At 41.9% G+C, this 16,355-nt stretch overlaps 1 protein-coding gene and 1 long non-coding RNA gene across 9 annotated transcripts in view; one reads left to right on the forward strand and one right to left on the reverse strand.

The window, feature by feature from the left end:
• Positions 1-11,996, forward strand: part of grid2ipb (glutamate receptor, ionotropic, delta 2 (Grid2) interacting protein, b) — a 40,986-nt gene extending 28,990 nt beyond the window's left edge. For 6 of the 8 annotated variants that reach the window (XM_020615902.1, XM_020615903.1, XM_020615904.1 and 3 more), the window contains 13 exons: positions 512-813; positions 2,259-2,300; positions 2,863-3,609; positions 4,270-4,422; positions 4,774-4,861; positions 5,365-5,454; positions 6,467-6,663; positions 6,753-6,908; positions 6,994-7,080; positions 7,183-7,312; positions 7,584-7,702; positions 8,339-8,503; positions 8,806-11,996. In XM_020615902.1, the coding sequence (XP_020471558.1) occupies positions 512-813; positions 2,259-2,300; positions 2,863-3,609; positions 4,270-4,422; positions 4,774-4,861; positions 5,365-5,454; positions 6,467-6,663; positions 6,753-6,908; positions 6,994-7,080; positions 7,183-7,312; positions 7,584-7,702; positions 8,339-8,503; positions 8,806-8,877 (2,348 nt within the window). In that variant the 3' untranslated portion in view covers positions 8,878-11,996. The remainder of the gene's footprint in view (positions 1-511; positions 814-2,258; positions 2,301-2,862; positions 3,610-4,269; positions 4,423-4,773; positions 4,862-5,364; positions 5,455-6,466; positions 6,664-6,752; positions 6,909-6,993; positions 7,081-7,182; positions 7,313-7,583; positions 7,703-8,338; positions 8,504-8,805) is intronic. The other 2 variants (XM_020615899.1, XM_020615906.1) reach the window with 1 other exon arrangement.
• Positions 11,997-12,251: 255 nt separating this feature from the next.
• LOC109969189 (uncharacterized) lies at positions 12,252-16,341 on the reverse strand. The gene is made up of 2 exons (XR_002276234.1): positions 16,200-16,341; positions 12,252-14,594 (listed from the first exon to the last, which is right to left on the reverse strand). It is a non-coding gene; the product is annotated as an uncharacterized LOC109969189 (long non-coding RNA).
• Between the last annotated feature and the right edge of the window lie 14 nt (positions 16,342-16,355).

The raw sequence follows: 16,355 nt of genomic DNA on the forward strand, positions 1-16,355 counted from the left end.
GAGGTATGCTTTCATCAGAGGCTTCCAACCATGTGCAGTCAGGTCCAAGATTCTGCAGTAGAAGTTGTTAAATCAGTGGCTATAGTGTTTACATGGAATGAAGCCTGCATGATTTTGGACCACACTGGTGCATGAGTGATGCCATGTTTATGTCATGTGAGAGTTCTTCTAAATCCAAGCTATTGAGATGAAAAAGAAGCTTAATGTCAGCTTGTATCAGTCTTCATGTGAACATGGCACGAGATCCACCTGAGTTTTGAATGTGTTTGGGTTAGAACTCATTCACATCCTACAATTTATATGTGCTTATAAGCCTGCAGTTTATCTTTTTGTTGCCATAGTAACCCCTCAGAAGAAATCATTCCCAAGGCAACAACACAGCCAAGAATGTCACAGATTATTTCTAGAAGATATAAGTAACATCAGCTTTAGTATAAACCAAGACATATAGATAAAAATGTCACTGTAGGTATCATACATTACTGATGCATCTTTGTTTCTTTCCATACAGGTAACCGTAAATCCGGCCTGTCCCTATCCTGGAAGGAGCCTCTCCCAACTACCGTGTATGAGATCCAGCACCAGAGCAGTGTGGAGTCCAACCCTTATGTCAGCCTGGAGAGCCCCCCCGCCTCCCCCCAGCACACGGACAGTGGTCCCAACACACTGACTCGCCGCAAGAAGCTGTTCACTTTCTCCCGCCCTCCTCGCAGCCGGGACACTGACAAGTTCCTGGATGCCCTGAGTGAGCAACTGGGCCACCGGGTCACTCTGGTGGATGACTTCATACCTGGGGAGAATGACTATGAGGAGGTAAGGAGGACCCACCTCCAGTCTCATGCATACACATACAGAACATGCTTTGCTTTTATATTCTTATATGTTGTTAACAGTTTTTAAGCTTACAGTGTTAAAACTGTAGAGTATAGGTTTTAACATGTCTGTCCACACTATTTCTAGTTTCATAATACCTTGCAAGAGTAATGGGCACGACCGCTGGATATTTTGAAAACGGTGAGAGGTAGCGGTTTGCTACAGGTGTCTCCTCTTTTACACAATGCAGGAACACAACCTGTCAAATTTCACACAGAGTAATGTCATCTTGTCTCTGCCTTCTATGACTGAGGGGTGGGAGGACAATCTTGAGATGTGGTCTCAGCAGTAATAAACTCAGTTAGCTTAGCATTTGCTAAAATGTTAGAGTGCTGGGACAAGTTGTGCTTTTTGCAGCTGCAGTAACTATGAAGGGAAATTAAATTTGTGCCTGAAAGTGAATCCAAAAGAGCTGACTCGGATTGATTTCAGACTGTTTTGTCTTAACTGCTTTGGCTTTTCATTGCTTCACCATTCACTGGAGTCACTGAAGTTGCTAAATATGCCACTGAATGTTAACTGAGGCCACTTTAATGTCATCCTTGTATTTCTCAATAGCAGAAAACACAGGTGTGATCACATTAACCTGCTGAAGGTGTAGCAGGCTGTGGTCCCACATCATCATCAGCAGCTGCGCAGGCAGCTCACACACAGTGTCATGAGACTAGGAATAATGTGGACACTAATTATTGCCACTGTTTTTAAAGTTGCTACATGTATCATTTTAAATACAAATCAGTCATTTTTAATTGTGACATTTTAGTGGAAGTGTTGCAAACAACTGAGCCTGTGAATAAAATGATTCACAGGCTCAGGGCAGTAATAGTATGTGTACCTTCACTGTCAAACTCTAAATATTGTTTGGGCCGAAGAAGAACTTTACATGGTCAAAACAGGCGTACAGCTCAGAGAACTAGAATCAGGCAGTTAAATTAGACACATTAAAATGTAATGAAACAAAATGACATTACTCCATATAAAAGCAATAAGACAACAGAAACAACTGTGGCAATAAAAACTTAAACATGAATAGAAGTATGAACAGTATGCTACTAATTAAAGGCCCTTTCTAACAGGTTTTGATAGATTTCAAAGATGTTACTGTCATTAACTTTTGTGATATAAAGTAACACTTTAGATCAGATGGATGCACTATAGAGACTGTAATAAGCTTGTTTATTCATAGTGATCATACTAGTATCTCCTAATCACTGTAGTAGTATGTTTTATGCTAAAATGTTACATGTAGCATCATTAACAGACACTCATACTGTTTGTGTATTTGCTCATCACATGTAGATGTAGTAGCTGCGTTGTAGTGTTGCATGTTTACATTAGAGCGGCTCTGCTGTACGCTACAATGAACACTTGTGTCACATGAACAGATATATCAAGGTGGTCATGGTTTCAGAAGAAGAGGGCTGCCTGTAAGTAAAACACAATTCAGCTCTACAGTAGAGTCTCATTTTATCTGCCTAGATCTGAATTAAGTCCAGAAGAAGGTGCTGGCTGACGTTATAGCTGTCCTTCGTCTTTGTTGGCTAAGTTTTGTGTTTGTTTTCAGAAATGGGGAGAGCAGCATGTTGTACTTGTAATTGTTTTCAGTATTTTATAGTAAACATCATATTATTACATTACATTTCCTGTGCTCCAAAAACAGATGGGTTTCAGTACTGATGGTATTTAAGTGCATGTTGTCAGATATATAGTTTTTATGTATCTTCAGTAGATAAAAAGAAAAAGAATGAATGCCTGAAATTACATTTTTTTTGTCCCTATCCAAACTATTGTATTGTACTATTAAAACATTTAGTTGAGAGATTTATTTCTAGACATAAGCTAAGGGTAAGTAAATGACCATGACCCTAGAATCACATAGCAGATTGATAGGCAAGTGTATAAAATGAAGAGCATTTTTAGAAGAGTTATTTAAAGACAGCTGTGTATCAGTGTATGTGGAGGTGAAAGTTGTGACTTTCCTCCCTGCAGATGAGTTTCCAGGAGGACCAGGACCTGGGCTTCACGCGTCGGCGGCTCAGCAGCGGCAGTAGTGACGACCACAGTAGCAGCGATGAGGCTTCCTCTCCCTCTTACTCCTCAGAGTCTGACCCGATCCCACCGCCTCCCACCCAGAGCCCACCACCTCCCCCACCCCTCCAGGCGCTGCTACCCCCTCCTGTGCAGTTCACCGACTCTCCTTCACATGTCCGCTTCTCCCCAGAGCATGTTCCCCGCAGCCGGATGCCCTTTCACCCTCACCACCCCATCATCCCTCCTCCTCCACCCCCTCTGAGGACCCTCCTCGCCAGCCGCTCTCCTCTACACAAGGAAAAGGCAGAGAAAACTCACCAGCGCTTCCAGACCACCTCCAGCCGGCTCTCACACAGCCACACCATCCTGAGTTCCACCACGGTGCTCTCTTCTAAGTCAACACGCCGCAGCTACCTCCCTCGTCAGCTGAGCCAGCCCCAGCCTATACGCCAGCCGTCCCCCCAGCACTCCTCTCAGACACTGAGACGGAGCCAGCTCGTCCTCCAGAGGCACCACCAGCTCCACCACCAACACAGCTACCAGGGCCCACTGCCACCGTCTCTCCAGGACCACAGCCCATCCCAGAGCTCAAGTCAGGGCACTGCGGGCTCCTCACTGCTCTCCCAGCCTCCAGTGTCTCACTCCACCCTCCCCAGTCACACAAAGACTTATGAAACCACACGACAGGAACACCAATCACAGCAGGTAACCTGTCTTTACAGCTGCTTGGCAGTAGTATTCAAAATACTGTTTATGCCTCCATTTGATGTATTAATACACATCATTATTAAAATATCATCACATGCTTAAAACCTTTCTTTGTTTGTATCTTGGTTTTTGTTTAAATAACTGTTTGAGGCCCAAAGAGTTCAACATCAGATCTGGTGTGTTTCACTGTTAACAGACATGTACTTGGGATGTATTTTTACCTTGGGATGTATTTTTTTTGGTCACTTCCGCTTAAATAAACGACCTGAATGCTTCTTCCACCACTAGTGACAAATGAGAGATACTGTTCTTGGATAATGGCAACAAACACGAGGTGGTGAGGTGGTGCAGTGCAGCAGTGCCACTGCAACGAGCTCCTAGGAGCAGAAATGTGACAAGCTGAAAACGTGCTGTCTGCCACTTCAAAGATCTGGTGCTGCCTTTCAAATAATGCAGTACTTTCACAGAAATAGACCTTGAGATGTGACAGAACAGACATGCTGCATCTGTTGGCAGTTCGCCCACTCCGTGCTCCTGTCACTCTTATAGAGGACATTATAAAAGCAACCAAAATGCCTCTTAAAAAAAAAAAAAAAAAAGTAAATGTGCTACAAAAGAATAAATTAAAATAAGTTGTTTTGTTTTTTTATCACCAAGGCACCACCACCTCCGCCTCCACCCCTGCCTCCACCCTGTGATCCACCTCCACTGCCCATATCAGGCCAGCACGCCTCAGACACCAACCATATGAGTGTGAAGAGGCTGCGTTGGGAACAGGTGGAGAACTCTGAGGGAACCATATGGGGTCAGGTGAGTAGCGCTGAGCACCATTTAGAACAGTAGAGGACATACGTGGCTCTGTCTGACAAATCAAATACCTTAAATACAGTAAACAATAACCTTACTTGCGAATGTTCCCACTTTGCCTGTGAGTTTTCTCACTCCTCCTACATTTCTCTTCCCGTATTTGGAAAGCCCTACTCATCGACTGTGTTGTGTGACTGTTGAGTCACAGCAGCATCGAAGCTCAAGTTTTGTAACAACCCGACTGCACATGGCTGTTGTCTGTGTATACAAAGATTCTTTAGAGAGCTGCCTCTAGGTCACAGAACGTTGACTGTGTCTTTGGAGAGTACAGAGTGTGTCCTTGTCTGTGTGTAGCTCGGAGAAGACTCAGAATATGACAAGCTCACTGACATGGTGAAGTGCTTGGACCTCGATGTGCACTTTGGGACCCAGCACAGAGCCAGTAAGTTTTAGTGTACTTCTGGTCACCCTATATCACACCGCATCATCATCCATAACATATCAAACCTTTGTCTACATCACGCTTAACATCTTACAGCTTTACTATTAAATCCAATTGATTAATATATTATCAGAGGATTGATGTCAAGTAAGAGTGAAGCTATGTTCTTATTTATTGACATCACCTGTTTTTGTTTGTACCTTCACAGTTATGTTCTGCTTTGGAGCTGCTCCATTCACCTGTTCATCAGATCCATTCTCCATAAGGCACCTTTAATACCCCTCCTCCCTTTTTTCCTGTCTCACCAGAATTCAGTAATAACACAGCTCTGGCAGAGGACCCCCCCCCATTGATTGAATAAGTCCTAGCATTTTGGCCCCCAGTGACAAATGACAGAGCCGTGTTATTAGCCCATCAACCTGCCTCATGTAGCCACTGTATGTTAGTGTGTGTGACTCCCGGTGCCTGGAGAACCGATCCTTACACTCTTGTTAAATGATCAGTCTCTCCTCCAGAGCCAGCCTTCCTGCCTGAGAACTTTAAAAAGAAAGACACGGTGGAGATTCTGTCTCATAAGAAAGCCTACAACGCCTGTGAGTACCAAAAAGACGTGGCTGTGAGTCACACACACCCGAGAGGCTACAGAAACAGATTTCTCTTCATTAGGGACGAGACAGAATACTACACTTTGAAATCTGCACTCAAGTCAGTTTAGCTCTTTGGGATCATAAGGCAGTGTAACAGAGATTATTTTACTTTAGTTCCACAGCCCTGTAGTGTCACCTCATTCACTGTGTGAAAATACAGCGAGGTACAAAAACTTAGAGTGGGCGGAACGGTGCTGCTGTGGTCCACGCTGTCGCCTCACAGCAAGGAGGTGCCAGGGTTGAACCTCGCAGCCTTTCTGACTGCCTTCAATACTTTAATTTTATTATTATTAATCATATTATTATTTTTGTTCACGAGCACTACATGCCTGCAGGTTTGGGCTGAAGAAGAACCAGCTAGCTGGGTGAGAATCAAAAGGATTAATTTAGCCTGGTAACAGCACGTTAGCATGGATTCGTCAAGCCACATTTGAAGAACAGTGTTGGTACACTAATATAAATACCTTATAAACAAAATTTAAAGAAATAAAATAGGAAGTAACATAAAAAGTGTTTTACAAATTGATCTTAAACACAAGTTGAAAGCTCATTTTCTTTCTTTTTGTTTTATTGTGTAAAAGTGTTATAATTTAACATTTATACAGCAAGTGTAAATAGTACTCATTTGCTCATTGTATTTGAAAAAGTTAATTTTGTTCAGTAATTTAATTAGACATGACCATACCTCTTCAGTGTTTTATTAAGTACATTACTTTTGATAATGGGCTGAGGATTTGTTCTGCTGCCAAGTTATTTTTTTCTCTACATTTACTTTGGTTAATTAGCTTTAATTAGATTTATAATGTGATTTGTGGTTTTACAATCAATCTGAGACAAATACACAGTGGAAAATTGCACATCATCACATAGGGATGACAGGTTTCTTCAGCAGTTGGAAACACAGTGATCCTATTCTGTTATATGAAAATAATCCTCTGGTTCTTCCTCCTCCTCACAGCCATCCTCATCGCCCACCTGAAGCTCTCCCCCACCGAGCTGCGTCAGGTCTTGATGAACATGACCACCGACAGGCTGGAGCCCGCCCACATCAAGCAGCTGCTGCTGTACGCCCCCAATGAAGACGAAGTCAAACGGTATGAACAGTTTGACCAGGATCCGACCAAACTGAGTGAGCCCGACCAGTTCATTTTCCAGGTGAAACAAAAAAAACTCTTAAGATGATCCAAAGTTTTAAAACTCAGGATGGAGTGATGAATGTAAATGAGTGCCTTTGTGTGTTTCAGATGCTGATGGTGCCTGAGTATAAGACCCGTCTGCGGGGCCTCCTTTTCAAGACGACCCTGCAGGAGAGGACGGAGGAGATGAAGGTCGCTTACGATTACATCTACAAGGCGTCGGTGGAGCTGAAGAGCAGCAAGAAACTGGCCAAAATTCTGGAGGTAAATACTTCATTGCAGCCAAACTGAATGGGAAGCCATCAGTCTATGTTTAACAGTGGCGATTAAGTGCTTTTCTCACCCCCAGTTTGTCCTTGCAATGGGGAATTACTTGAACAACGGGCAACCCAAGAGCCACAGGACAACCAGTTTCAAGATCAACTTCCTAACAGAGGTACAGCATTGACTTGTGTGCTGTAACTGTAGCGTGTTCATTTTAATTTAGGTTTTTAGTCTCTGGATAATCATCTCTTATTTTCTCTCTGTTTTCCTTCAGCTAAGCACGACCAAAACAGTAGATGGGAAATCTACCTTTCTCCACATTCTGGCCAAGTCTCTGTGCCAACACTTCCCCGAGCTGCTCAATTTTCACAGAGACCTTACGACAGTGCCTCTGGCAGCCAAGGGTATGGCGATGCTGCTTTCCTTCCTGAAAATCATTTAGAAGCAGAGTAGAGTCATCGCAACCTGTGAAATACTAGTTTATATACAATGCTCAGCGTGCTGGGTGATGCTGCAGAGCTGTAGCTTTATGCTGTGTTTGTTCTAATTACTATTTAATGTCTTTATAATAACCCAAGATAATGGTTTGCCTATTTAGTCAGTTTTAGAGTCATTACATTGTCTTTACATCATGTGTGAGCGTTACATAACCTTCGTCTCTTATGATTTGTTCAGTGAACCAGAGGGCCATCACAGCAGAGCTGAGTGACCTTCACACCACCATCCAGGACATCAGGGCGGCCTGTCTGAAGGTCCCTCCCACCTCTGAGGACCACTTTGCTTCCATCATGAGCGTACGCTAATAGCCTTAGATAAACAACACACATTAAGGCCAGAGAATTTAACAGCCATGTTCATTTTCATGGAGGCTTCTGACAGGGAGTGGTGGAAGAAGTACTCAGATCCCTTAAGTACAAGTAGCAGTACCACTGTGTAAAAATACTGCTACAAGTAAAGGTCCTGCATTCAAAATGTTACTTAAAAGTACAAAGTATTAATCTGGTTCTGAAAAGTAAAAGTTTAAAATGTAATAGAGTATTGTAATGCTGAGGGTTAGATGAGAGGTCTGATACCGCTCTCATGTCTATGGAGTAAACATGACGCTGGAGCTTAGCTTAGCTAGTCTGGCTCTGTGGGAAGATAAAAATCTGCCTAAGACTAACTAGTGAACAGTACATTTTGTTTGTTTAATTCATACAAACACAGGAACAGTCTGGCACATAACCGCCCATGATTTGTTGAGTTGAACTCAAACAAGATATGGCTAGTCTTTATGCTAAGCTAAGCTGAACCTTTCCTAGCTCCAGCTTCCCATTTAATGGACAGATATGAGTGGTATAAATTTGTTCACGCAGGCTGATTTTTATTCCCCAGGACATGTAAACTGACTTAGGTGTGTAAACTGAGGCCCCTTTCATGTGCACCCACAGAGTTTTCTGGAGAACAGCCACCCTGCCATCCAGTCTCTGGAGTCCCTGCAGACTCGAGCAATGGAGGAGTTCTCCAAGGTGGCCTCCTACTTTGGAGAGGACAGCAAGTCCACGAGCACGGAGGCCTTCTTCGGCATCTTCGCAGAGTTCGTGTCCAAATTTGAGGTGAGTTACTGTATTCTTCTGTTTATCTGTATCGATAAAACAAGCTATGGCTACATTTGACTTGCTCCTAAAAGTGAGCAGCTCAGAATTTGATTTGTACATCAGTTTGACAGAGTTCTCCAAAATGACTATGTATTCAGCTAGTGTTCTCACATGCACACACACACACACTAGTCTGCAGCTAGAAAGTGATTATGCAGCAAAGTGCGGCTGTCTGAGGGCTAAGAGAATGTGCTCTAAATCTGAAAATAATATGGTAAAATGAGCATAAACCAGATGGAATTATTGGTTTGGTTTTGCAGAGAGCCCTAACTGGGACCCAGACTCCAGAAAACCCCAGAAGCCCTAGGCTGTCTTCCCCTCTGGCCTGGTAGAAGCAAGAAAAGCGGTCAGCTCCATTTTCAATCTGCTCTCCACTACCAAAGTGCCAAGATCACACACAGAGACACCCAGACTAACAGCAACAGAGACTGTGTCATCTATCGCAAACAGGAGGACAACAAAATGGAAGTATATCTGTAGGTAATGATAAAGGGTGCCCTGTGTGCAGCAGTGCTGCTATTTCAGGTAGAGCAGGACCATTCAGGTGTTCACAGGCCAACAGGAACTCACCATACACTGAAGACGCCAACCAGTCTGTACATTATTTGCATCTCTTTTTAATACACACTCCACATTAAATAATTAAAGATACACTCAGTTGCTCCATTTTATCTTGATGCTGCATTAAAGAGAGATGTAAGCAATGAAAACAACTGGTCTGAATATTTACAGAGTACTTGCTATGTTTGTTATGACTATAAAAAGTTTATATTTTCTATCAGAACATATTTAAAAATTGTAAAGATTAAGCCTAGGTGTAGACTGGCAGCAGTTATCTGGAGTCACAAGGCGATTCACATGTGTAGTTTAGAGTTTATGGAATGTTTGATCAGACAGTGCACACAGCGGCGTGCACACTGCCTCCAAAAGAGCAGGACTGGACTGAACGATAATAGGTACTGGAATTTTTACATCATCCTGTACCAACACAGCTGATGCGGTTATTCCTGTGTCAGTTATGAAGATTTTAAAGGGCATCTTTTATAAGAATTTAACATTTCTCCTCAGCTAAAGTCAACATCATCCACGTTCAGCTCTGGTTCACCTTTGTCCTTTGCAGAATGCTGCATATTATTTTTTTGATTTCCTGAGGAGGATCAGTCACTCGTTCTATGGAGGCAAACCCAGGCCAAAATAATTTTTATAAGCAACTTAATACCCGATTCTGAAATTTAACTACTATTTGATTCTTGGTGTTTAAATTTAAACATTTATAGAATCGGAATATTACCATTCCTCTTTACTAAACTTTATAGCTGCAAATTTTCAGTTGTGCGCCTTCAAAAAAAGTTTTTTCTTTGCTTGTTTTCAGGGATTTATAAGTTATGCAAACATTATTAAAATTCATATTTAACTGGTTCTAAAAAAGGCACGTCAGAACAGTCCAGTGGCTCCGATTTTTTTTGGGTGAAATTTGTATGGGGAAAAAAAATTTATTTAGAGTTGTGCTGTAAGCCATGTCATCCATCTAAGAAATAAAAATAAAGATGAGTGATCATAAACCCTGTACAAATACATTTTCTGCCTGAATTTGTGGCCCTTGGGGGATAAAAAAAAAAAAATTCTGAAATTTCATAACTATTTCAAAAAGTAAAATTCAGTTGATTAAAATTCATAGACACCGGTATGTATTAAGTTGCTTATAAAAATGAAATTTTTTACCTTCCTTACTGGCCTCTATCATTTTCGTCATTATTTAAGATGACAATGAGACATGTCTAGGGCAAAAATAACAATAGCTTTCTAGCTGCTAGTTAACTTTAGCTTCAGCTCCTTGACTAATACTCAAACATGTCCCAATATGACTCAGCCCTATGACTGAGTATTAGGGCCACACTGAAGGATATTAAAATCTGTGATTTTGAAAAGAAACTTGTAATTTTACAAGAGTAAAGTCAATTTTACATGAGAAATATGATATTACAAGGTTAAAATAGGTTTCACAGATGAGGAAATACTTCATCTGGTGCTCAAGACTTAAAAGAATGTGCAAAAGAAAGAACTGTACAGACACAGCGCTGAAGTTGGCCTCTGATTCACCAGTTAAGGGAAACTTAAGTTAGAATACAAATAGATATTTTCTCCATTTTTTTCCATTTGTTACTGTTATGAAGGGTGTAAGACATTCTGGAAAGACCCCTGACACTCAGTGAACCCTTTTTTAAGGACTGTTTAAAGGGTCTTTCAAGCACACTTTCTAATTTGTGAAACCTTTTTCACTACTGGTCTTCTAACTGGTCTGAGGTGGAAAAAACCCATAGAAAATATTGATTTGTACTCCAGCTTAAATTTCCTGTTGTGACTGTGTGATTCTTTCTTTGGAACAGACAGTTTCTTGCGTGTTCTTTTAAGTCCTGATGCTTATGATGATCTGGTGCTGGTGAGCCAGAAGATGAAGTATTTCCTTATTTGTGAAACCTATCTGAAAGTAGGCCTATAACTTAACGAGATGCTCCACATTCCTCATTTCAACGCAGACAGACGTGTCCTGCAGCCTGAACAGGCGAGGCGACAGTTGCTATATATCTAATAAAATTACGACTCACAGATTTTAATTTTCGCCAGTGTGGTCCTAAATACTCTGGTGTACAGTCCTGAGCTGAAATCCACCCAGTCAAGCCAGTTTGCAGTATTACACCTTTTACAGTGTGGTGACACTGGCTAAATCAGCACACTGTGAAATTGAGCTCATAAATCATCTGTTTCTAGAAAACGTGTGGGTGGAATAGTAAATCTTATTCAACAGCTAGTGTATTGTTTTTGACAGTACAGACAGATAAAAGCCAGCTTTAATATGAAGGCTGAGAGTTGTGCTTCGGGCAAAGAGGAAAATACTAATAGCGCTGCACTTTGTCGAGTATTTCTCGAGTGATGTAAACGCAGCCCTACTTAATCCAGTGGGCGGCTGCTGAATGAATGAATGGACACGTCAAACACTTGTGGGAGGAAAAAAAACATCCTACTGTAAATGGTTATTTCCTGCTTCTCCAGTCGTCATGGTGATCTCCTGTCTCATCTACAGTACAGTGTAGCTGTAGCCGTGTTGTATTTATGTTAATGAACTATGGTTGAGATTGTAAAATGACTGATTCTGCTATGCACTGCTCAACATTTTCATTATGTAACATGCACCCGTGTGTCCTTTAAGTCCTGCTTTATTTTCTTGTTCGAGTTTCATCAGAAGATTGCTGTTTTATTTCTTCTTTTTGCACAGCTTTAGTCACGCTTACGAGGTGACCGTGATCTCGTAAAACTGCTACTAGTGTAGTAACAGTGCTTCTTGTCCCAGTCGGTTGCATGTTGGTGCGGTTCCTGTATTAAGATGTGCAGCTGGTAGCATTTACCCTCCCTGGATATTTAGGTTTGAAATGAAATAAACCTGTTAGACTAGTTAAGTTTATTTATTGGCTGGTTACAAATTCCCTTTTTAAAAGGTATGTTTTCACAAAAAGTTGGTCATGTTTTGTGATCGTTTTCCCTTTGATTGGTTCAGTGCTTTCACATGGTTGTTTTTGATTGATAAAAATATCATGCTTGAAAGTAAAAACTGCCATTCTGTTCTGCTGTATATAGTAGTCATGAATGTTATATAGAAATCCTCCAACAGTCAGGCATGAGTCAATGAACCATGAGTAGATTTAAACAGGTTCTTCATATACTTTATTTTCTTTGGAAAGGGGATATAATCAAGCATCAATATTACATGTTTATATTCCATATTTAAGCTCAGCATACATACAAAACTATGGAGCTCAAAAATGCAGCATTATCATTTATAGTTTAATGGCCTTTGTTCATTTTAAAGAGCCTTGAGATAGCAGGCTCTCTTAATGCACAGAGAGAAGGCAGTGAGGTACAGGAGCAGAGACAAAGGGGATTATAACACTTGATTGTCTCTGGAAAACAAAACTACACAGTTTCAGGACAGCTGCAGCACCCAAAACCTTCTCTATCGGTACCATATTGGGTCAGGGAACCAAACTCTGCATTATACTGGAGGCCAAAAAAGCAAAGCTTACAGAAAGCAACAAAGCCATTCTTAAATCTTTTGACCTGGCAAGATCTAACACCACATCACTACTGAGGTTTCACAGCGCTGTGTGATCTCAGCTCAGTGGGAAAGATATAAAAAAAAAAAAAAAAAAAAAAAAAACCCTTAAAAGTAGGAAAACCACTCACTGGCCAACGCTCATGGCAACATCAGCTGTTCATGCGTCTTTCTGTTCAGGATACAGAGGCTGGTGAAAACAGTCCTTTTGCTACATTCACTGACACACAGCCTGCGTAAGGCCCTGGCAAACACCAGAAACAACGCGGAGATAGATGGAAATAACAGAAAGGCAAAAACACTGCGTGCATACAGGCTGGGAGGGTGGTTAACCCTGCTACTTCTGCTTAGAAACCCCAAAGACATCAACCAAAACACAATTAATATGTTGTAGAACAATACAGAACCATGCACAACTTCTATTGCAGAGGGTCAAATCACCTTGCTTACATCCCTGAAACGACTACTGCCAAGACAGCTTTTCAGAAATACTGCAGGACTAGGAGCCAAGTCTACCCTCTGTACAGTAAATACACAGTATACTGCTTATTATATGGTTCTGGGAGGAACCGATAAGGCATGATTTACATTTAAAGACTGCATTAATTATGTCAGGCCACAGGGAATGTGTTTCTAAATCAGTCAATAAATACAAAAGTCAGGAGGAAGGAAATCAAGTGTTTGAGAGGACTGGATACCTGCAGTCAACAGCTACACTCTAAGCAACAGTTTTGGTTTCTAGTTCATTTCTTCTCCCCCGTGCTGCAGAAATGCTTCTTTTTTTTTTTTAAACTTATTTTAAGGCCATTTTTCAACATTAAGAAATACAAAGCACCTCACACCAACTTCCCAGTGAACCTCATCGGTCCATGTTTGGGCCTTTACGACCCCCTTTCTTCCTTATGTCCCCACTCTTGCCTCGATCTGTGTTAACCCAGCTGTCTGATGGTGTTACTGTTTGCTGCTGATTGTCTGGAGCTTGTTCTACAGGGCGTGCAGCAAAAAGATCGAGGCAGCGGCGGTGTGTGTGTTTGTTGCAGTGTAAAGGCTAAGTGTCACAACTGCATCTGGCGCCATCATGAAGGTCAAGAGGACTGAGGAAGTAAATACCAGCCAATAACTGCATTAACAGAAAGGCTGAAAACATCGTGAGTGGAAGTCAGTTCATTTACACTGTATGTGAAAGTGAAGTAAATGTTCACATTTCAGAAGAAGCAACCAGCAAATTTTCAGCATTTTTGTTTAATAAAATGATTAGATAATTATCTTTTAATTAATTGCCTTTCAGCTCTAGATATGACATAAGCCAGGTCTGGGTTTTTGACTTTGGAGTCCAACTGACTTAAGTGATGTTAATGTGTGATTTAGCTGCTAGAATTACTTGTCAGTGCCACATACGTTAGCCAGGATGCAAATCCGATGTGTCTGCATCAACAAGGCAAAGTATAGCTGATCAGACACATTGGTTTTCCTGGTCAAAAGCTGAGAATTAAACACATAAATCATCAGCTGGATCACTGGGGAAATAAGCAGCATGAAGACACATTAACCTCAGTCAGTAGATTCTGTGGCAACAGCCATAAAATACACAATGAACTATCGCAGCCATTGTTGACCAAAAGCTCTGTGATCTCCATCATGGCTGCCAGAAGGTGCATTATGTCACATGAAGAGTCCCTCATTCAGGCTGGACAGGGAGGAGATAACAGTAGAGGTCTGTCTTTCTAAACAAGGCATATGCAGGAGGAGACCAAATGAGGTGTGAGAGGGCATTAGACCACAGCATGTTTCCTCGTTATAGGACAGTGCTCTCACTGTCCAGGTCACAGCCTTTGGGAGGAGGCAGGGAGCAGGAGGAAGGAAGGACCATCACTGGCTGATGGTCTACAGCGAGCTCAGGGACCAGAGCTCGACTTGGCCCTTTCAAAGACACCGCCGGGTCTGGAGAGCAAGACACAAGATGGAGGACAGCCAGGTCACACAGAGAAGAGAATGAGAAGAGGAATCTTTAAAACAGACAAATTAATTTGATCAAATCAACTAGAAAAGATCCTTTCTGGGACTTGTTTTAGGTAATATCCCTGTATGCAGGCATTCACACAGTACACTACATAAACAAAAGATAAAGAGACCACTCATGCCCACATTATGGGAACCATCACAAGAAAAATCACAAACACGTGCAGCTTCTTCCTGCAATATGAAAACATTTAGAGCTGCTGCAATCATGCCAACCAGTCAGACTGTGTAATATTTTCCATAGCAGCAGCAGCAGCAGCAACAGAGGCCCAGCGGGGAGAAGCAGCTGTGAAAGGGTGGTGGTGTGAACAGCAGGTGGCGCTGTTTACTCACAGACCGTGGGTAATGTGAAGTCTAGTGAAGGAGCTGTGGGTTAATTTGCTGTGTGACTGGAACTGTGGAGAAAACTGAGCAGGAACTCCCCACTTCACACTTCTCCCAACTTTTGTTATGTATTGACCTGAATAAAGTGCTTTATAAAGGAACTAAAACTTGCTGCGGACATGCAAGGGATAAAATCTCAATATAAATAAATGCAATCTTTTTTTGACAAGTGATAAACATGCACATCACAGTTACACATGCTTGATAAAAGGTGTTAAAACTCAGACAACAATAACACCGCCAGTGAGAAACAATAAAAAAAGTCTCTTTTTTTCAAGACCAGAACAAACCAAATGACCATTGTTTCAATTCACTTCTGCACTGGAAGCCTGCATTAAGCCTTGGTAAGAATGCACCAGTTTCAAACCCTCCCAGTGTTACGGCTAAGACATTTCAGTAACTGGAAACGAAGATGAGTGGCTGGTGATAAATGACAGCCCTGATGCTAGGCCAGCATATTACTGTACATACTGTATGGTGGCCATGTTTAATGTCACTCAACTGAAGCCCCCGTTTCTGGCATTTAACACTCATGAAGGTCTGTACTGGATGACTGCTGGAAATACAAACCCAGAGGAGGGAAGAGCTGGCATTTAACATCCATGAATGAAATATGTAGAGCACAAAAAAAATGGGTTACAGTGAAGAGGCTAACTTCATTCTACTCTTATCAGGCGGTGTACAGATTTGCTGACAGATTAAGGGGGAAAAGAAAATGAGATCAAACATGCACTCACAGCTACCAGTGTATGTGTCAGCATCACTGTTCTCACATTCACCTTCGCTCCAGCACGTTTACACTCATCCTTTTGTCTCCTACACTGTGAGCATTACATATCAGGCGTGGGTCTCTTACTTAACAGCCATCCAGGACTGTAATGCACAGTATCACAGCTGTACATCAGGGTTAAAACAGTGTTTTACCCTAGGTAAAATAGGGTATGATACCCTGTATCATACCCTTTGATACCCTAGCTTTTGCCTAGATCTCATGGCACAAGATTTCATCACACCCCTATTTATTATTAAAGTTATTACAGTGCAAGACTATTAGAAAGTCGGCACATGAGCATCAGCGGCGACATTATACAAACTGAAAGCAGAGTATTTTCCATGTGGTCAGTATAAGAGAGCAACACTCACCCATCATCTTGTAAGCAGTGGCACAGATCCCATTGCTATCATTGGTCAGTGTGGTGGGTTGGGGTGGCGGGGGGACGCTGGGTCGGTTCCGGGGTTTGGGGACAGGCCGCGGCCGATTAAGTGAGTCCGATTGGTATGGCGGCGGGGGCCGGGGGG

The sequence above is a fragment of the Monopterus albus genome, unplaced genomic scaffold, assembly GCF_001952655.1.
Source record: "Monopterus albus unplaced genomic scaffold, M_albus_1.0 scaffold171.1, whole genome shotgun sequence".
NCBI lineage: Eukaryota > Metazoa > Chordata > Actinopteri > Synbranchiformes > Synbranchidae > Monopterus > Monopterus albus.